Below are 23,183 nucleotides of genomic sequence, written 5' to 3' on the forward strand. Positions count from 1 at the left end.
TGGGGAACTTAAAAGACTCATCCCAGCCTCTGTCTGAAGTATTTTATGGAAACAACAGAAAACTTACACTTAAATGTCTAGGCAGCAACTTAAATCACACTCCCACTAAACAGAAACCCCATCATATTACTGTATGCACCACCTTGCTTAGTAAAAATACAGAGAAATTTATGATAATTTAAAATATTCTTTGGTGTGCCTGAATAGTGCTTCTAAAACAGTTTACCATTTGTCATGCTCATTTTATAGCTGCAATAATATTGCAACTCATACATATTGATATCTAAAGGTCACTAATCAATTCTTTTCCTCCTATTAGGAAACTGGAGAAATACATGATTTTATACAACTTACAAACAAGATGAACTAAATATTAAAACAGAGTTCCACAAAAAACATCTAAAACTTCTCAATAATAATGTCATATATTAAGAAGATAATAAGGTATGGGAAAATAACATACAATACTTTGATAATGTTTGCTTTAAAACCATTTATTCCACTCCAATCATTTTGTAAATTCATTCTGGTTCCTGACAGTCACTAAAATGGACTTTTTAAGTTAGTTACACCACAATATAAAAACATGTATAAAGCTTATGTATCATTTCTGCTTAGTACATATTGAGTAAATTCTTTAATAAATAACTATTTGAAAATGATGATTTTTCCTTTGATTTCCTACAATTAAACTTGTACATAAAATAGCTAAAAATATTTAAAATCACATGTTTCAAAAACACAACATTTTCTGGATTCTGGCAGCTACAAATGCTGTTGTACAAAGGGTTAAATGATTGCATTTTGCTGCTGGACTGTCAAGATTTACCAGTAACTTTTGCACTGGTACGATGTTGTTTAAGGCACTCAATGGAACAGAATTTATACATGTTGTATTCAAATGGGGTACAGCCAGTGATATCTTTTGCACACTGAAAACAGCGAGAGATTGTTGGAAGAACTCCTCCGTTCTTCTCTGCATTCAACAGCATTCTGCGCTCTGCTGCCAACGCACACTGTCATTGACAAAAGGAAATTGAGTATGTCATGCACTGAAAACAAAAACACTGTGAGGCAGAGTAAAAAGTTATTCTGAAAAATGTTTGAATAATTTTCAGCCTATGGAAGAAGGTGGGGATACAAGCAACCAGGTTTCTGACGCATTAGCATTCAGTAGCAATGGAGCAATGGACATTGCAGCACAGCATGCATACTGTCAAAGCATTTTACCAAAAGAGTAGTTCTTATGTGCAGTCCTGTCATGCTTTTCACACCTATTTCCAAATTAATTGTAATCTATTGGTGCAATATTCCTGCGGGAATAAAAAGTGGGTTAAAAACTTTGCCAACAACAATAAAAAAGCCTGGAAAACCAAATACAGTGTGTGCTCTTGAAAACATTGAGCAAGTACGAGTTGTATTTGAAAGAAGCCCACATCACTTAGCTCAACAGTATGGCACTGCACTTGGGATTTCCAAGAGAATAATTAGGCGGATTTTTTACAACAATCTACACTAACATTCTTAAAAGATTCAAATTATTCAGGTTCTTGAAGATGAATTGGTGAAGACATGCTGAATTTAATTTATGCAGACAGAAATACTATGAACAATTTATGAATGAGTGACGAGGCCCATTTCCATTTGTCTGGTTACATGAACATGCAGAACTTTAGGTTGTGGATTGATGTGAATCCTACAACAAGAACTTCAGCAACCTTCTCATTCCACAAAAGTTGCTGTGGGGTACATTACATCTTCATCGGGGATCATAGGGACCTGCTTTTCCAAAGATTATGTGACAGTGACTTCACAAAGATATGCAGACATTTTGGAAAACTTTTTTACTCCATAGCATCCTCAGTATGAAGTAAATGAGGGAACTTTTTTCCAGCAAGATGAAGCAATCTTTCTCATGGCAAGAGTAAGCATGAATATCATTAATGCTTTGTTTCGAAATCACGTGATCTCTCAAAATAAGTTACTGCATGGTCTGCCTGTTCAGCGGACTCAGCAATGTGCAACTTGGGGGTTAGCTGAAGAGTAAAGTTGAAGCACTGAATGAATGGCTGAGAGGAGGTGTTCCATATCCCATTGGAAAAGCTGTGGAATGAAATGAATAACTTCAACGCTTGCGTGAAAAATGTCTAAGTCTGAACAGATATCATATTACTGGATTTATTTTTAAAACTTAGTTACATTTACTTAATTTTCTTAAACGAATTTTTAAGTAATATAAGGTGGTAAAAGTAAAATTTGGAAACATTAATCGGATTTTTTCTGCAGCTTTTTCAAAACTACTGCTTACTCTGCCTCACCCCTTACTAAAAAGTACACAGTTATTCCTAATATGCAGACTGTCATATAATTTCTTCACAAAATTAAAGGTTATAGAACATTCTTTAATGGACAAAGATTCTTCAGTATGATTCAATGTTAGAAAATTTGATGTTCAATGTTCCAAAATACATATAGAAAATTGTAAAAACTAAAAACAATACAATATTTTCTCAGTAAAATAAATCTATATTTTAGCAGCAAGATGATTATATCTATTTAAAACAATATTATAGAGTCATGAGCCAATTTTGTAGCTTTTATCATAGTATGAAAGCTCAGCAATAAGGAGACTCTTTAGATGCCTAACAAAATAGTGAAATGTGGCTAATGATCTCACTGTTCATGGGACAATCTTACTTTCATCACTTTTCTTTATCCTAGTTCTCGCCCTTGCCCTTGCTCCGTGACCCCTGCTTCTTTATATTCAGAAAGCATACAGCATAGGAGGGAATGTCAACCAGATATGATTTGAATGTTTGAAGTTATTTGTGTTACCTGTAGTCTCTTCACAGAGAAAAGTAAGTGGTCAAAGCATTTTTATGATCAAATACTTCACTGTCTTCTATGACATACTGAGGTACAGTGATGGATACTGTAAGTCATTTCTTTTTGTAGCATAATATTTATGAATGTTGCTGTTATTAGAAGAAAAAGAAAAAAATATTGGTGGAAGTAGTACAGGTATGTAAGTTGATCAGGTGAATTATCAGATATGTTAGAGAATGAGTTCCTGTTTTTGAAAGTACTGATGATTAGCTCCCAAATAATTTTCACAGTACAAAGGTTTTCAGCAAGTCCCCCTTGACATGAAATTAAATACTGTAAATCTTCACAAATTCAAACAAAAATTGGTAACACGTCAACTGACGTATCCACAAGCTGCCACCCATGACATAGCCACCAACCAGTCATGTATGATGGGTTGCTGCAGTGCCGGCCTGCTAACAACTCTTCCTCTGGAGACTGAACAAAAGCAATCTGACAGTCACACAAGGTTGTTTACAACTGAACTCCCAGCAGACGCCATGGTACTGTGTGGCACCAGCCTCACTGCCAGAGGCGCAAGCATCACTACAAACAGCACTGTCAGCACAGTACTACCTGGCTTCTGTGAGTCATATGCCTCCACAGGTGTATTGACATCAGGTGGGTACTTAGGATGTCACCCAATTGCTCTGCAGCGAGTTCACACTCTGTGCTTATGGCTGCTGCATCTGGTCGCCCACTAAACGGAGTTCACACAAGCTCACACTTACGGCACACTCTAGGCTTATGCCGCACGCCTAGCAGCCCATCAATCACAGTACATTTCGCTGAGCTGAACTAGGTGCATCTCCCCACAGTGTTTCACTGACTTTATCTACTCTTGAGCACTCTAAGTTCACTGTCACTGATGGCCTCATGAATTAGCAGCCCATACGAAGTGGTGGAACTCATGTTTTTAACAATGGAACACTTTCATGATTAGCATGACACATTTTGAGAATTTATTCTCATTGCCAATGACTGTGTGACCTGCTGGTGTGTGTGTGTGTGTGTGTGTGTGTGTGTGTGTGTGTCTGGGGGACAGGGGGCATGTGCACACACACACACACACACACACACACACACACACACACACACACACGTGTGAGCTCTGGCATGACGAAGGATTTATTCAGAAAGAGCTAGCAAGGTCCCCCCCTCCCCCCTTCTCTTTTGTGTCTACCTGTCGACAAATCAATGCTTCTGCTGTTCACTGAGTGGTCTTTACTCCTCAATTATCGACACCCTACCAGAACTTTCCCATTATATTTTTCCAACCCATTGTTTGATAAAGTTATGAAGAATTATGCAAGCATGGAAAGTGGTATATTTGATGTTACTCATTTATCATGCTTAGATGAGAAAGCTACAGGAAAATTTAGGTACAAAAACAGGCCACTTGTTAGGAAAAAAAAATTACAGGCACAAGAAAATAAATACTGTATCTGTTCAAAAAATTCCGGAACATTCATAGTTTCATGGCAATGGTGTGTTGGAGCAAAATGTGGTTGGCATCCCTGCAAATGCCTATGTTTAATGTGTAACTGCCAGAATTTTCAGTGATGCAAGTCAGTTAGTTATTGTCCAGTGCTGTATTGAGTAGAACGTTGCACCGCAGTTTGTGAATTTCAAGATGAGAGAGTTACAGGAGCTTTGTAGTGGTGGTGGAGCTTCACTGTTGCATTTAATACACATACTGACAGAAAGAGATCTGCAGCACTCATTCAAAATTTCTGGTATGACTCAGCATTTTTATTATTACATATTCTTAGGGCATTTAACATACACAAAAGACAGAAACAGCAACCCATATTGACTCATATGTAAATCTGCAATTACACCTGCTGCTTTTGTTGTATTACTATATAGTGGAAAAGCACTTTTAGAAATTTGCTTCACTATGGTCAATAACACACAGAAAAAAGTTCAATAACTGGAATAGAATATAATTTGTTCTTAGTAGTACCTTTTCTCTGTCACTGAGGCGCAAAAATCTCTCCTTTTCAGCCTCTTCTTTTTTTATTTTTTCTTCTTCCTGCTTCTTAACTTTCTCTCTTTCTCTCTTTAGCTTTCGTTGCATTCGACGTTTTTCTAGCATTTTCTTTTCTGTTTCATCTGTTAATGGACCTGGTATCTGCGACTAAAATTTAGGTATCACACTTGTTATTTCCAATTTAAGTGTTAATTGCGAGGTATGAGTAACAAGTTTGTAGCGATTTACCTTTCTGTAATTGTACTTATCAGGAAACTCTGCATAAAACAGCCTGAATACATTTTTCGTTTCTTTATTGTAAGATACAACATATGGTGTTTGCAACTTTTTATTTTTATGACATGGATCAGATCCAGCAGACAACAGCATCCTGCAACATTTCAAATTAATGTTACCAAAGAATCTATGGAGCATACAATTAGCACTTTTTCTTCCATTCATTCGCATCTTCTTTTACACACACACCTATTTTTATTTTTATTTATTTAGAAAACTGAACTTCTTTCTTCAGAATGCATAAGACCTTTCCTACTTATCAGTTGGTAGCCTAGAAGCCACAATCAGCCTGAAATTTACTCTCTCTCTCTCTGATGCTGCTGTTTTCAACCAGGAAAATAAGGAAGTTACATCTCAAGTGAAACTTGATGCTGAAAACATTAACTGGTGACATCAAATGAGGCAGTAGCAATAAAAATATATGAACAAAAAACTGGGATGATATGAAGAGCAAAATGTAAATCTAAAAAGAAGACCGACTACTTTGTGTCTGTAAATTAATACTCCCACAAATATTGTAATTAAAACAGAATATTTACACATTCAAGTAAGCAGATCTCAGCGTGTGAAAATAAAGAAAAGGATTCAAACCTTGTCCTTAAGCAAACTGAGAGACTTATGAGTCCATTCGGACAAGGTTTAAACAATGGAGGAATACTGATGGGAGTAGAGATGACAGTGATAATCAGCTTTTCTGAGTGAGTACACTTAACATTTTGCCAGTAAAGAAATGTTATAATTAAAGGCACCTAAAAAACAAGCTGTCAAAGTACTGCTAGAATAGTAAATTAATGGAAGAGAATGTGGAAAATAGACTACAAAGTAATTTCTTAACTTGGTGGATATGAACAATGTATGCTGAGCTTAGCGTATCTATCCAGCTATAAGATGACCCTGAATATACAATATTCCCACCTGTTTTGAAGATGCTTCCTGAGAATTTTCTTATGTGTCAAAAATTCTTGCTAATAAACACAATCCTACGGTCCTCTGTACGAGTTATCACACAACTCTTCACACTTTCCAGGCACACACGTTGAATATACGGTGCTCAGATCTGCTATGGTCCAGTGGCAGACTTGAAACCAATATATTCATTGTCATTTCTATTTGCTAGGCTGTATGGGCAACACCAATCAGATTTCTGTTTTGAGTTAATGTCAAAAGTTACAGTCAATAAAAGTAAATGCAAACTTATCATCAACACAAAGGTTGGTTTGAACACCACAGTGCTGTATTAGGCATAGTTCTACTGGACGTGGATGCCCTTGCTTTAATTTGACCTTTGAAATGACTCAGCCAGTTGCAAGTGACCCACAGTTTAATACAGACTCCAAACCGTAGTGCAACTAGGAAGTAAGGAAGGAAGATTGGGTTTAACATCCTGTCAACATCGAGGTCTTTAGAGACAGAGTACAAGCTCGGATGTGTCAAGGATGGGGAAGGGAAACAGCTGTGCCCTTACATAGGAATCAGTCCTGCATTTACCTGGAGCAATTTAAGGAAATCACAGAAAATCTAAATCTGGATGGCTTGGCATGGGTTTGAAATGTTTTCCTCCCAAATGCGAGTCCAGTGTGCTAATCACTGCACCACTTTCCTTAGTAAGGCCACTTGGGATTTTTCACATCAACAAATTGCTTCCAGCACTGAAACTAGCAATAAATGATAGAAAAGAATCCTAAGATCAAAGGAGGACCAAGCTCCACGTCTTTGGATTTTAAAACTGGTACTCAATCATTGGACTGTAGTGGGAAAGATGAATGGTTGACTTCAGTTTATTGGAAGAATTCTAAGAAAGTGTGGTTCATTTGTATAGGAGACCGCATATAAGGTGGTAGTGCAACCTATTCTTTAGTACTGCTCGGGTGTTTGGGACTGTACCAGGTCGGATTCAAGGAAGACATCAAAGCAATTCAGAGGCGGACTGCTAGATATGTTACTGTCAGGTTCAAACAACTTGCAAGTGTTATGGACATGCTTTGGGAACTCAAATGGGAATTGCTGAAGGGAAGGTGATGTTCTTTTCAAGGAGCACTATTGAGAAAATTTAGAGAACCAACTGGATTCGCGATTTTCTCTCAGAGGGGTCACAGTTCGTAGTGATAGATGGTAAATCATCGAGTAGAACAGAAGTGATATCTGCCATTCCGCAAGGTGATGTCATGGGACCTCTGTTGTTTCTGATTTACATAAATGATCTAGGTGATAATCTGAGCAGGCCCCTTAGACAGTTTGCAGATGACGCTGTAATTTACCGTCTAGTAAAATCATCAGACGATCAATTCCAATTACAAAATGATCTACAGAGAATTTCTGTATGGTGCGAAAAGTGGCCATTGGCACTACACAAAGAAAAGTGCGAGGTCATCCACATGGGTACTAAAAGAAATCCAATAAATTTTGGGTATACGATAAGTCGCACAAATCTAAGGGCTGTCAATTCAACTAAATACCTAGGAGTTACAATTACAAGCAACTTAAATTGGAAAGACCACATAGATAATATGGTGGGGAAGACAAAACAAAGACTGCGCTTTGTTGGCAGAACACTTAGATGATGCGACAAACCCACTAAAGAGACAGCCTACATTACACTTGTCCGTCCTCTGGTGGAATATTGCTACGCAGTGTGGGATCCTTACCAGGTAGGACTGACGTAGGACATTGAGGGCATTGCAAAGAAGGGCAGCTCGTTTCATGTTATCGCACATTAGGGGTGAGAGTGTCACTGATATGATACGTGAGTTAGGGTGGCAGTCACTGAAACAAAGGCGGTTTTCTTTGCAGCGAGATCTATTTACGAAACTTCAATCACCAACTTTGTATTCCAAATGCGAAAATATTTTGTTGACATCCACCAACATAGGGAGAAATGATCATCATAATACAATAAGAGAAATCATAGCTCGAACGGAAAGATTTAGGTGTTCCTTTTTCCCGCGCACCAATCAAGAGTGGAATGATAGAGAAGTGGTATGAAAATGGTTTGATTAACCCTCTGCCAGGCACTTAAGTATGAAATGCAGAGTAACCATGTAGATGTAGATTAGAAGTTGACTGCAGAATGATTCTGTTGCTTCCAACATAAATTGCACGTAAGGAGCATGAAGATAAGATATGAGAAATAAGGGCTAATACAGAGGCGTATAGACAATCATTTTTCCCTCGTTCAACTTGTGAGTGGAACAGGAAAGGAAGTGATTAGTAGTGGTATGGATACCCTCTGCCACACACTGTACCGCTGGTTCTGGAGTATCGGTGTAGATGTAGAATGTCTGGTCCCACATACTTCTACGAAAGTGAGACATGGGTCATTTACAAATGAGAAAAAAAAAGTAAGATTGAGATAGGTGAAATGATATTTCTTAGGGTTATGAAAGGCTGTACAGAGCAGATAGATTAAGAAACAGTGACACTGGGAGGGAGTTAAACATATTTAAAGCAAGTAACAAAATTGAAGATAACAGAAGAAACCAGAGTGAACATCTCAACACAGTGAACAGTGGCAGATTACTTTACAAAGTCAGAAATTATAACTGATTGACTGAAGAAATCTGTAAAGTCCAAGGAAGAGAAGGGCACGGTAACAGGCAAAGGGCTAATACTTGGAAGTGCATAAGAAGAAGAAGTTGAAGAAGAAGAAGAAGAAGAAGAAGAAGAAGAAGAAAAAGAAGAAGAAGATGATGATGATGAAGAGAATGAAACACCAGATGGAATGTCAGTAGATGTGTTTGATTTATCAGAACTTCACATGGAATCTTATAGATACATAAATGATGTGGTAATGTCTACAAAAGAGAAGTCAAAAACTGTAATATTTGCTGACGGCACAAGCATTTTAATCGTGGGTGCAACAGTAGACATACCAGAGACAACACAAATGATAGCTTATTATAACTGGTTCACACAAACAGTTTAAGTCTTAATATCAGAAGGCTCATATGGAGAAATTTTGGACAAGCGAAAATAACTTTGCTAGTACTAGAAGTAGACATTCATGGTCATACATTAAATGAAACACAATGTGTGTACCTTCTTGGGGTTCAGTAGGATGATAAATTAAAATGTAGTCAATACATACATAAACTATTCAAGAAGCTTAGTTCAGCATGTTTTATTCGTAGTTATTATATTGACTAAAGAGAAGATTGTTAACTTATTTGGTAGACTTAGACTCCATGCTGCACATGAAATTATCTTCTGGGACAGTGCAGGTAAAGTAAAAGAAGTATTTATTCAACAGAAGAGACCAGTGAGAACATTGTATAAAGTAAATAACTGCACAACCTCAAAAGGCCTTTGTGAGGATTTTTTACTTCTTTTTCTTGCTTCCCAGTATATTTACTCCTTAATGGTTTATGTTACTGACAAAAATCAGTTTTGGGTGAAATATGTTTTGTGTAACTACAATACAAGGTCTTTTGCCAGTTGTTCACGTCATTCTCGAATAATACTTCAATGGCATGGCTCGCTGTCTTCTTTAGGTGATCCCCGAGTCTGGTCCTTGGGTGGATTGGATGCAGTATTTATGCCTGGATGGTGCTACACACACAGTTTTCGGTCCACACCGCATCAGGCACTCCATCTGCGGTCTGTGCCTGACAGGGGCAGCTCTAGTTGTCCTCTCTTGTCGCTCGTGCTCTGACTGTCATCCACGTCCTCTGGTTTGGTTTGGTTTGGTTTAGGGTGCAAAAAACAACTGGAATCATACGCGCCCAATTCAAAAATCTATAGAACACGAAGACAGAGAGGAGAGAAAAAACGACTATACGTCAGTCCCAATTGACATAACAGAAGACAGCTAAAAACAGGCATGTGGAAAAAGAGCTAAAAAAGACACCGTACAAAAACAGAGGTCCAAAACTAAAAATTAAATGGCCTTCGCCACATTGCTTTGGTGGATAAAAAGTAAAACGCCCGTGCGCCATTTGCTAAAATGGCAGATAAATCAGACGGCAAACCCAAGCGGGTATGTAAACGGTTAAAAAAGGGCATTTCATCAGGATGTGGTGGGCAGTTAAAACTTGGGTACAATGTGCACAGTGGTGGGGTAGTGCCACTTAGCAAATGATGATGGCTAAAAAGGCAGTGCCCATTACGCAGCCAAGTTAAAATAACCTCCTCCGGTGGGAGGGTCGAGAGGAAGTCATCCAAGCTACTGGGAGAGGCTTAATAAGCCGGAGCTTATTCCTGTGAGGGGAGGATCACTGGTGATGCCAAAGGGGCACCACCTCCCGACAGATGGCAACACAGAGATCGTTGGAGGGAATACAGCCACTCGCTGCTGAGGTACAAGGACTGCAGCCTTGGCAGCAGCGTCAGCAACCTCATTTCCTGGTAGACCGACATGACCAGGAACCCACAGAAACATCACACTGACTTCACCAAGAGTGAGCCAGTGACAGTTTTCCTGAAACCGCTGCACTAAGGGATGGGCGATATACAGCACACACAGACTTTGAAGGCCACTGAGTGAGTCTGAGCAGAGGGCACAAGTGAAAAGGCTGTGTCACTGTATGTATTCTGTGGCCTGATACAAGACAAAGAGCTTGGCTGTAAATACTGTAGAGTATGCCAGAAGCTGATATCAAAAGACATGGGTGCAAATGACAAAGGCATACCCGACCCCACGGTCAGTCTGAGAGCCATCAGGGTATATAAAGGTAGTATCGCGAAGTTCCATGCGGAGGTCATGAAACTGAAGGTGATACGCTGAGGCTGGAGTAGTGTCCCTAGGAAGCGAATGAAGGACAAGGTTAACATGGGCCGTTTCACAAAGCCAAGGTGGTGAAGGGTTCACACCCACCGGGAAAGTTGCAGGTAGTGTGTCGATGCTCCAGGAGTAAAGACGATCAAGACATCACTGAAGACGCCGCTCAGTGAGACGGGTCCTAGGAGAACTGCAATAGATGGCAAAATCATCAACAAAAAGGGAGCCAGAGATGCCTGGCAGAAGACAGGCCATTACAGGGTTAATGGCGATAACAAAGAGGATGACACTCAGGACAGAACCCTGAGGCATACCGTTTTCCTGGATAAAGGTGTCTGACAAAAAGGTAGAACCCACACGCACCTTGAAAACTTGATCTTTTAAAAATTCCTGAAGGAAAAAGGGCAGGTGGCCATGGAAGCCTCACATGTAAAGAGTACAGAAGATACCAGTTGTCCAGCAGGTGTTTTAGGCCTTCTCCAAATCGCAAAACATGGCCACAGTCTGGAATTTCCGCAGATACCATTCAGACATGGGTGGACAAAATAACGAAATGGTCAACTGCGGAATGCTGCACTCGAAATCCACAGTGTGCATTCGTCAGTAAATTGCAAGACTCGAGCCACCGCGCCAGGCGGGCATGAATCATACATTCCATCACCTTGCAAATGCAGCTGGTAAGAGAGATGGAGCGGTAGCTAGAAGGAAGGTTTTTGTCCTTACCAGGCTTAGGTATGGGTATGACAGTGGCTTCACACCAACATCCAGGAAATGTGCCCTCTGCCCAGATGCGGTTGTCATGTTAAGCAGAAAATGCTTGCCCACAAGAGAAAGGTGCTGCAACATCTGAATGTGGATGGCGTCTGGTCCTGGGGCAGAGGATCGGGATGAACTGAGAGCATGATCACACTCCCTCATAGTAAAGGTGGCATTGTAGCACTCACGATTTGGAGAAGAAAAGGGTGTCATCCGAGCCTCCTCCGCTCTTGTCCGATGGAAGAAGGCAGGATGATAGTGGGAAGAGCTTGAAACTTCGCCAAAATGGTGGCCCAAGGTGTTGGAGATAGCAATAGCGTCCACAGTAACACTGTCTGCTACTGTGAGGCCAGAAATTGGGGAATGGATCTTGGTCCCAGAGAGCCGTCGGAGGTTGGCCAACACGACAGAGGAAGGGGTGGAACTGTTAAAAGAACTAGTGAAAGAAATCCAGCCAGCTGGTTTCCTATCCTGAAGAACGTGAAGACACTTTGCACACATCTGTTTATAATGAATGCAGTTTGCCATTGTAGGATGACGGTTAAAAATGCGGACAGCATGTCCCCATGCGCAAATTGCAATGCGGCTTGCCTCAGTCCACCAAGGGACTGGGACACGACGTGGTAAAGAGGCAGTGTGAGGAATGGAGCGTTCTGCAGCAGTAAGGATACCATTGGCAAGACATTACACCTGGTCATCACAACTGGGGAAATCTTGTTCTTCAAAGGTCACCAGGGAGAAGTAAAGCTGCCAGTCACCCTTAGTAAGCTGCCATTTGGGCATGCATGCAGATGGGGCAGGATCCAGCAAACAGAGAGCACACAGGAAATGGTCACTCGAGTAGGTGTCAGAAAGAATGGACCACTCAAGACGATGGGCAAGCTGGGCAGTGCAAAAGGATAGGTCCAAATGGGAATAGGTGTGCAAGGAGTCAGAAAGGATAGTGGCAGTGTTAAGGCAGAAGAGGTTAATTTGGTAAAGGTCAGCCAAGAGGGCATCTCTCTGACAGGTCCTCGGAGAACCCCAAAGGAGATGATGCACATTTAAGTTACGAAGTAGCAAAAATGGGGGAGGTAGCTGCCCAATAAGCTGAAGGAATTCTGCCCTGGTGACATCGAATGATGAAGGGACATAAATGGTACAGAGGGGAAAAGTCAGGCGGGGAAGGTGAAGGTGAACTGCAACAGCTTGAAGGGGGGAGGGGGGGGGGGCTGGTGGTCGGGGGGCTAGGGAGGGGGGTGCAACCTCTGGTGTCATGCCCATCATCTGTGCTCTGTTTCACTTCCTCCCTGTGCCATCTTTCTATCCTGCGACTGCTGCTGCCTTGGCCATCCTCTAGTTGTCTTCGGTATTGGATGTGACATCCTCGCAGGGCAGTCTTCCTGTGTTGCACTTCTCGTCAGGCGCTCCAAGCGTTTCATCTCCTTCATGGGAATGATCAGGTGTTCAGTTATACATCCGCTACTGTGGGGCTGGTCTAGGGTTGTTTCACCTCTGCTCGGTAGTTTCTGGTGCTCTATCCAAGGGCCATTTTCTCAGTCTCCACTCCCATTTCTCGCGGACAATGTGAATAAAAAGACCAGGCTCTTCTGAAAGAGACAGGCCTTCCTGAAAAGATAGAAAGGGAAGCTGTGCTCAAAAGCACCAGTGTCACCCAGACTGTATGGACTGCCCAAAGTTTTCAAGGATGGGATACCTCCGTGACTCACTGTCAGCAACATTGGCATGGCTAACTAGGGTAAAGCTATGTATCTGAAGAATATGCTTTCACCACATGCAGGGAAATGTGTACATTGAACTCAGAGCACTTCCTACAACATTTTACACAGCTGCACATCATGGACTCTGACATTATGGTCAGTTTGGATGTAGTGTCCTTCTTCACCTGGATTCCACTGAATGACTCATTCAATCTCATTGGAGAAAAGGTCACTGGGGCTCTCCTGGACTTATTCAGGCACATACTGATCTCCACGTACTTTCTATATAGGGGTCAATTTTATGAGCAAATTGAAGGGATGCGATGGGCAACTCTCAACCACCAGTGGTGGCCAATCTATTTATGGAAAGATCTGAAGAGGAGGCACTTACATCAGCCACACATCAACCCAAATGCTTTCTTGGGTATGTGGATGACACCTTTGACATTTGGCTCCATGGCAGGGAGAAGCTGGAACACCTGAATTCACACCAACCTAATATAAAATTCACCATGGAATTGGAGAAGGATGGATTACTTCCATTCCTGGATGTACTAGTCGAGGGAAAGGCAAGTGGCACCTTCAGGCATAGTGTTACTGCAAACCAATACACACTGACATACACTATGTGATCAAAAGTATCCGGACACCCCCAAAAACATATGTTTTTCATATTAGACACATTATGCTGCCACCTACTGCTAGGTACTCCATGTCAGTGACCTCAGTAGTAACTAGACACTGTGAAAGAGCAGAATGGGGTGCTCCGTGCAACTCACGAACTTCGAATGTGGTCAGGTGATTGGGTGTAACTTGTGTCATAAATCTGTACACCAGAATTCCACACTCGTAAACATCCCTAGGTCCATTGTTTCCGATGTGATAGTGAAGTGGAAACATGAAGGGACACGTACAGCACTAAAGCTTACAGGCCGACCTCTTCTGCTGACTGACAGAGACTGCAGACAGTTGAAGAGGGTCGTAATGTGTAATAGGCAGACATCTGTCCAGACCATCACACAGGAACTCCAAACTGCATCAGGATCCACTGTAAGTATTATGACAGTTAGGTGGGAGTTGAGAAAACTCGGATTTCGTGGTCGAGCGGCTGCTGATAAGCCACATATCACACCAGTAAATGCCAAACAATGCCTCGCTTGGTGTAAGGAGCGTAAAAATTGGACGATTGAACAGTGGGAAAATGTTATGTGGAGTGACGAATCGCAGTACACAATGTGGTGATTCGATGGCAGGGTGTGGGTGGATACAGAAGATGCCCGGTGAATGTCATCTGCCAGTGTGTGTAGTGCCAACAGTAAAATTTGAAGGCGGTGGTGTTATGGTGTGGTCATGTTTTTCATGGAGGGGGCTTGCACCCCTTGTTGTTTTGCGTGGAACTATCACAGTACAGGCCTACATTAATATTTAAGCACCTTCTTGCTTCCCACTGTTGAAGAGCAATTCAGGGATGGTGATTACATCTTTCAACATGATCAAGCACCTGTTCATAATGCACGGCCTGTGATGGAGTGGTTACACGATAGTAACATCCATGTAATGGACTGGCCTGCACAGAGTCCTAACCTGAATCCTATAGAACACCTTTGAGAGGTTTTGGAACACCGACTTTGTGCCAGGCCTCACCGACCGATGTCGATGCCTCTCCTCAGTGCAGCACTCCATGAAGAATGGGCTGCCATTCCACAAGAAATCTTCCAGCACCTGATTGAATGTATGCCAGTGAGAATGGAAGCTGTCATCAAGGTGTGCCAACACCATATTGAATTCCAGCATTACCAATGGAGGGCACCACGAACTTGTAAGTCATTTTCAGACAGGTGTCTGGATACTTTTGATCACGTAGTGTCTCTACAAGCCAATATTTGCCACCATTCGGTGCAGAACTCTAATCCATTGCGCACAGATCCTTTCAGATCCTGCCAGTTTGGCAGCAGCTATAGAACAAACAGTGTTCTGAAAAAATGTATACTCTTCCAAAGATATTCAGAAGGCAGTTCCCCCTGCCGCTGTGCCAGAGGGTCCATAAGAACAGGAAGAGACAAAGAAGGTGGCATATCTGCCATATGCTGGACCATCTCTTTCAAAATTAGCAGAAGTCTCTTGAAACACAACATCAGAAGTATATTTTGCCCATCTACTAGAATTGGTGCACTGCTGGGGAATATAATAGATGGCCCAGGGCTATGGAAGACAGGTATTTAGAATATACCATTCCAGTGTGGGTGGCCAGACCATCAGGACAGTGGACATCAGGTGAAAAGAGCACCAGAAGCATAATAGACCTAGACAGGCAACCAAATCAGTAATATCAGAGCACTGTCTAGGACTCGGTCACTCAAAGAATTACAATGACACCAAGATTGTGACACAGACTCCAAGATACGGATTGTTGTTGTTGTTGTTGTGGTCTTCAGTCCAGAGACTGGTTTGATGCAGCTCTCCATGCTACTCTATCCTGTGCAAGCTTCTTCATCTCCCAGTACCTACTGCAACCTACATCCTTCTGAATCTGCTTAGTGTATTAATCTCTTGGTCTCCCTTTACGATTTTTATCCTCCACACTGCCCTCCAATACTAAATTGGTGATTCCTTGATGCCTCAGAACATGTCCTACCAACCGATCCCCCTTCTTCTAGTCAAGTTGTGCCAGAAATTTCTCTTTTCCCCAATTCTATTCAATACCTCCTCATTAGTTATGTGATCTACCCATCTAACCTTCAGCATTCTTCTGTAGCGCCACATTTTGAAAGCTTCTATTCTCTTCTTGCCAAAACTATTTATCGTCCATGTTTCACTTCCATACATGGCTACACTCCATACAAATACTTTCAAAAACAACTTCCTGACACTAAAATCTATACTCAATGTTAACAAATTTCTCTTCTTCAGAAACGCTTTCCTTGCCATTGCCAGTCTACTTTTTATATCCTCTCTACTTCGGCCATCATCAGTTATAGTGCTTCCCAAATAGCAAAACTCATCTACTACTTTAAGTGTCTTATTTCCTAGTCTAATATCCTCAGCATCACCAGATTTAATTCGACTACATTCCATTATCCTCATTTTGCTTTTGTTGATGTTCATCTTATATCCTCCTCTCAAGACACTGTCCAGTCCGTTCAGCTGCTCTTCCAAGTCCTTTGATGTCTCTGAAGAATTACAATATCATCGGCGAACCTCAAAGTTTTTATTTCTTCTCCATGGATTTTAATACCTACTCCGAATTTTTCTTTTGTTTCCTTTACAGCTTGCTCAATATACAGATTGAATAATATCTGGGATAGGGTACAACCCTGTCTCACTCCCTTCCCAACCACTGCTTCCCTTTCATTCCCCTCGACTCTTCCAACTGCCATCTGGTTTCTGTACCAATTGTAAATAGCCTTTTGCTCCCTGTATTTTACCCCTGTCACCTTCAGAATTTGAAAGAGAGTATTCCAGTCAACACTGTCAAAAGCTTTCTCTAAGTCTACAAATGCTAGAAATGTAGGTTTGCCTTTCCTTACTCTATCTTCCAAGATAAGTCGTAGGGTCAGTATTGCCTCTTGTGTTCCTGTATTTCTACGGGTACGATGTCATAAAAAAAATCCATCAAGATCAAGGTCACAGGGAATCTTGTCAACCATGACATTAGATACCAGCACTCAAGCTTCTGAAAGTTCAACAAAGATAACACTGAGATTTTGTGAGAAATGGAAGCGGAGAATGAGAAAACAGCCCATGGACACTACAGACTGGCTCAACAGTAGTGGACACAGAACCAAGCACTGACCGTTCCCACAGAGGTGACAGAAAACTTGGTGTGCCTGATGAGAAGTATAACATCAGAGGCCTGCCCAAATAGGCGAGGACTTCACACACAATGCCCAAGACAGCTGGAGGATGGCCAAGGCGGCAGGAATCAGTGGATAGAAAGCCTTGCATGGTGTGGATGTGAAATAGAGCATCAGACAACAGGCATGACATCAGAGGAGACCAAGATACGTGTGGACTGCGGTCAGAGTACCAGAGGCAAGAGATCTGCCCCTGGCAGATGGAGTGCCTGACACAGTATGGGCCAAAAACAGAGCATCTAACACCATCCTGGCATAAGTATGGACCCAATCCCCCCACGGACCAGTCTCAGTGATCACTTGATGAAGACAGTGAGTCACACTGTTAAAAAATCATGTGAGAATGATGTGAAGAACTTGCAGAAGACCCGATTATTCAACATGTCTCAAATACAGGGTGTTTCAAAATGATCTTTCCACATTATCAAAAAGTGGTACATGAGGTTAAAGGAATCCACAAGTGTCACAAACAGGTCGAGTTCTGGGTATCTGGGCAAGAGTGGTGCAGGTATGGAAAAGGTTGGTTGCTTGGTTTTGGGGACGGAGACCAGACAGCGTGGTCATCGGTCTCATCGGATTAGGGAAGGATGGGGAAGGAAGTCGGCCGTGCCCTTTCAGAGGAACCATCCCGGCATTTGCCTGGAGTGATTTAGGGAAATCACGGAAAACCTAAATCAGGATGGCCGGACGCGGGATTGAACCGTCGTCCTCCCGAATGCGAGTCCAGAGTCTTACCACTGCGCCACCTCGCTCGGTCCGTGGAAAAGGTAAAACACCATTTATCTGGAGCCCAACCAAATCAGTCAAGCATTTTGACAGTTGCAGCTATCACCAATCATAGTGCACAGGGTGCTACACAAGAGACTGGAGCTTTATGTCTACAAGGTGCAATTGCTGCATATGCTTCAACCTTATAACAGACCAAACTGCAAAGCATCTGCAACTGATATTCTGAATTACATTGACAATGATCCAGGCCATCTGATATGTGATGTTCACAGATGAAGCTTGTTTTTGTGTGTCCGGAAGGTAAACCAACACAATGTGAGGATTTTATTATCCGAGAACACCCACTTTAGGATGGAAATTGTGCATGGCAGTCCAAAGGTAAATGTGTGGCGTGGTCTGCTTCATGACTGTGTGGCTGAACTGGTTTTCTTTGTAGTGGAGTCAACAACCTTCACTGTTTATTTGGCACGTTGAAACAGTTTACATTTCCACAGATATAATAACTGCAACTTGACATCATGCTGTAGCATGATGGTGCCCCTCCTCAATGGGATTAGATTATTAGGAAGACTCTGGATGACACATTTTAAGGTCAGTGGATCGGCAAAGGAGGACCCATTTTCTAGCCCTCAATGGTCTCCAGGCATAACGCCATTACATTTTTTTCGTGTGGGGTTTTGTGAAGGATGCTGCCTACCTGGCCACAGTGCGGGACCTGCAAGAACTTCGAGCTCATATCAGAGCAGCAATTGGACACATTTATGAGGACAGGCTAGGTCAGATTTGGGAGGAACTGGAATATCGCTTACATATCCTTCATGCCGTGGATGGTGCACATGCACATGTTAAAACAACTGCTATAACTTTAGGTGTGAGTGAATACTATGCTGAAAACCTTCTCATGTATCACTATTTCTGAAATATACTTGATCAAAATTGAAAATATCAGTTTAGAACACCCGCTATTAAGCTACCGATAGAAGATAAACAGCAACTTTTTTCAAAGTAGTAGTCCTCCTCCTAATTTACAGGGTTAAATTTGACTGGCATGAAATAGCGGTATAGTAATAATTTATAGTTTATATAATTAAGTTTCTACACATCACTTGTCTTTCCTTAATGTATACTTTGAATTGTTCTATTCCCTGAAGCTTTTCCTACTTAATGGGCTCTAAGGAACATACTGATTAAATCAACTTCAAGTGCTATGACTTCATTTGTTGCTAGGAAGGAGCTTCCACATGGAATTTCAAGTAAAAGCATTTATCCTATTTTTACTATTAAGCATTATTTTCTAAAAATATAGTGAAACAACTGAAAGAGCTCTACCTTATTATTTCACAGTAGCCTCTGCTTGCTGCAATATGCAGTAGAGTATTTCCGTCCTGATCAACACTTTCATTAAGACACATGTTCATCTCATCAGCTGTGACTGAATACCTTTGCTGTTCAGTCAATTTGCTATCAACAGCTTCAGCACCTGATTCAGTTGATTCTAGAGAACTTTCTGCAATAGGTGGCAAACTGCATTTCAGAAGACTTATATCACCCAGTTTACAAGCAGCTTTGAGATTTTTTCTAAGGCCTAATATCATATCACTGCATGGCCCTGAAACAGAAAATTAATCTTGATTTGTAGGCGAATAAAACTTTGAATTTATATCTGCTATCCATTTTTATAAAGCAAGCAATGAACAGACCCTGTGATATACTTTCCTAACTTATAATGTGTCCATGGAACCAGAGAGTATATTTATTAGCACATGCTTTATAATATGTATTACAAGATCAAAAGTAATTTAATTTATAAAATAGGTCAATGAAAGGGTGCACAAAAAAAAGCTTGTTATGCTTTTATATTGAAGGCAATGCAAATATAGGAACCATTGGATAATACGAAAGCACAAATGGCACCATCGTCTCAATAATTTCTTTTCACTTTTCCCCATATTTATGAACATTTACATTTATTGGAGGCATCTTCCAAATACACGAACATATTTACATTTGGTTATTATAAGTCTCATTGTGGTGATATGTGTGATAAATGGCATCTCTATTAGCTCTCTTTTCCCCTTCTCCATTCTTAGATGCTGTATATGAATAACAGTTCTTAATATGGTTTGCTAGTTATGTGTGCAATGTTTGACATAACACTTTCAGACTTCTCAGCAAAGACAGAAGTTTTATAGCAGTCAACCAGGCAACATATATCCATTCTAAGTTTGTAAGGATCCTGACAGGTGAATAAGATCTGTGATGTGGTTCACATTTACATCTACATGACAACGCTGCAATTAATGTTTGGCAGATGCTACAAATAACCACTTTCTGACTACTTCTGAGCTGTTCAGCTCTTGAATAGTATGTGGGCACAATGAATACACAAATCTTTCCATGCAAGCTCTGATTTCTCTCACTTTACTACAACAGTGATTTCTCTCTATGTAGGTTGTAGTCAACAAACTACTGTGGCACTTGGAGCAGACAGTTGATGATTAACATTTCGTGAAAAGGCTCTATTTCGTGATAATACAAACCATGCTGCCCTTCTTGAATTTCTTTCGATGTTCTCAACCTGTAAGGATCCCACACCCTGCAGCAATAATTGAGAAGAGGACTGAAAAATGTAACATAGGCATTGTCTATAGTATATTAGTTGCATCTTCTAAGTGTTCTGACAATAAAGGTTTGCCTTCCCACAACATTTTACATAGGATGGTTAGAATTTAAGTTATTTGTAATTGTAATCCCTAAGCACTTAGTTGAATCTACAACCTCTAAATTTGTGTTTTTATCATTTAACTGATATTGAACAGAATCTGTGTTAGTACTCATGTGGAAGACCATACACTTTATATTGTTCTGGGGCAACTGATACTTTATGCACCATGGAAATATACTGTCTAAATAATTTTGAAATTCTTTTTCACTATCTGATTTCTTTATCAGATGGTAAACCACAGCATCAACTGTAAACAATATAAGAGGGTGTATAAAAAACTTTTGAGGAACCCTAGGTATCACTTCCATTTCACTAGATGACTTCTCATCAATTATTACTAACTTTAACTTTTCTGAGAGAAAATAATGAATTCAGCTTAACAATAAGAGAAAAGATGTAGGGGAAAAACTGTAGATGCATTGCTGGCATGTGTAGTATTGGAGTGAGAACAGGGAAGGTGATAGGTAGGGGGGAGGACAGTAACTAGTAAAGGTTGGGGCCAGGGGGTTACAGGGACAAAGATTATGTTGTAGGGATTCAGAAATGCTGCTGATGGTAGGAAGGATCCAGATGGTACAAGCTGTGAAGTGGTCACTGAAGCGAACCACATCATGCTGGGCAGCAAGTTCAGCAACTGGTTTACTCAACTGTCTCTTAGCTACGATTTGGTGATGGCCATTCATGCAGACAGACAGCTTGTTATTTGTCATGCCCACACAGAAACTGATATCACTGGTAGCCCTGTCTTTGATGGGACAGGAAATGCCTCACAGGGCTGGAGTATGTGGTAGTGGGAGGATGCTGCATCTGGGTCTATTGTAGGGCTTTGAGCCGTGAGGCAAAGGGATGGACAAGAATATTGCATAGATAAAGTGGATGGTGAGATACCACTGTGGTAAGGGTGGGAAGGATAGTGATTAGGATGTTATTCATTTCAGCCAATGTAGTGGAGAGTGTAACTCAGTTGCTCCAGTCCTGGGTGATACCGACCCCTGAGAGGAGTGGCTGGACAATTTCCAGACAAGTCTGGGAGGGTCATGTTGATCTGCGAAGGCCTCAGCGAGACCCTTGGTATATTAGGAGAGAGAGACTGTTTATCACTACAAATGTGACAACCATGGGTGGCTAGGCTCTATGGAAGGAACTTTGTGGTATGGAATAGGTGGCAGTTGTCAAAGTGGAGGTGGTGATGGTGGTTGGTAGTTTTGAAGTGGACAGAGGAACTGATGCAACCACTCTAGATGTGGAGGTCAACATCAAGGAAGGGGGCTTGTTGGTTTCAAGAGGACCAGGTGAAATGAATGGGTTCTGGGGGAAAGTGGATAGGGTGTCCTCAACCTCAGTCCAGTTCATGATATCATCTACGAAACTGAACCAGTTGAAGGGTTTAGGATTATGGGTGCTTTGAAAGGATTCCTCTAGATGACCCATGAATAAGTTGGCACAGGTCAGTGTCATGCAGGTGCCCATTGTTATACCATGGACCTGTTTGTAGCTGATGCCTTCAAAGGAAAAGTAATCCTGGTTGAGCATATAGTTGTTCATGAAAACCAAGAAGGAAGTTGTAGGTTTGGAGTCAGCCACAAAGTTGGGAAGGGTAATGTTCAGTAAAGCAAGGCTATGGCACTGGGGATATTAGCGTAAAAGGAGAGAGGGCAGTAATAGCAATGAGCAGTGCTGGTTGGTAAAGGAAGAGGAATTATGGAGAGTCAGTGGAGATTAGGGGTGGAGCTGAGGATTTGAGAGGGGATTGGAGATCCTGCTAGATTTCTAGAATGGGGTCACTGTGGGTGGAAGTATCAGACAGATGGCAGAGTCCCTCCTCCAAGTAATTCTTGCAGTTGACAACCACAATGGTGGAGCCTTTGTCAGCAAATTGGATTATAAGATCAAGATCAGTTTTTAAGCAGTGGGGTGTGGTTCTTTCTGTGGATGTATAGTTGGTTTCCATGTTGAGGGATTCGGGGAATGATGGTGAGGCAAAGTCCAAGGTTAGGGAATTTTGGGTCACTGGGTGGAAGGTGCGGTGGATCACAGTTCAATGGAGGAGCGAACTGATTGAGGCAAGGTTCAGTGTTGGTTTTGGAATCTATCTCATTGGTAGGGTCGATGATGAAGAAGTGTTTCCACTATAGGGATGGGAGAAGGAAAGAAGGTCTTTAACAAGTCCAGCATGACTGAATTTTGGAGTGGAGAAAAAGATATTGACTTAAGAAAGGACTGAAATTTCTGTGGGACTGAGGCTTTTGGAGGACAGGCTCATGACTGTGTTACAGGTCTGTTCAAGTTTTGGATTCTGTATGGTAGTGCGATCGAGTTTCTGAGGGTCTGGTAAATGTAGCAAGTCTGCGAGGCAGGGTTTGTCGGCTTTGAGGGGAGGCTTGATGTAGGAATTGTACAGGTGGTGAACAGTGGTACTCCCATGTAGGAGCAAGAAGTGGCTGTTAACTGCTCTCAAGAGCCAAAACCTTTGGCTCACTACACGTAACCTATCCTCTTCTATAAAAGACACCAATCATTTCCTCCAGTGATTCTGTTTCTTTACCACCTAGTGCCCTGTTCGATGCTGTTT

The 23,183-nt window shown here is 41.5% G+C and overlaps 1 protein-coding gene across 3 annotated transcripts in view; it reads right to left on the bottom strand.

The window, feature by feature from the left end:
• Positions 1-517: 517 nt before the first annotated feature.
• LOC126252841 (ankyrin repeat and zinc finger domain-containing protein 1-like) overlaps positions 518-23,183 on the bottom strand; it is a 97,261-nt gene continuing 74,595 nt past the window's right edge. For 2 of the 3 annotated variants that reach the window (XM_049953788.1, XM_049953786.1), the window contains 4 exons: positions 19,216-19,495; positions 5,087-5,228; positions 4,832-5,005; positions 519-1,016 (listed from right to left, as the gene is read on the bottom strand). In XM_049953788.1, the coding sequence (XP_049809745.1) occupies positions 819-1,016; positions 4,832-5,005; positions 5,087-5,228; positions 19,216-19,495 (794 nt within the window). In that variant the 3' untranslated portion in view covers positions 519-818. Of the gene's footprint in view, positions 1,017-4,831; positions 5,006-5,086; positions 5,229-19,215; positions 19,496-23,183 lie in introns of all 3 variants that reach the window. The other variant, XM_049953787.1, reaches the window with a different exon arrangement.

The sequence above is a fragment of the Schistocerca nitens genome, chromosome 4 (genome assembly GCF_023898315.1).
Source record: "Schistocerca nitens isolate TAMUIC-IGC-003100 chromosome 4, iqSchNite1.1, whole genome shotgun sequence".
Taxonomy (NCBI): Eukaryota; Metazoa; Arthropoda; class Insecta; order Orthoptera; family Acrididae; genus Schistocerca; species Schistocerca nitens.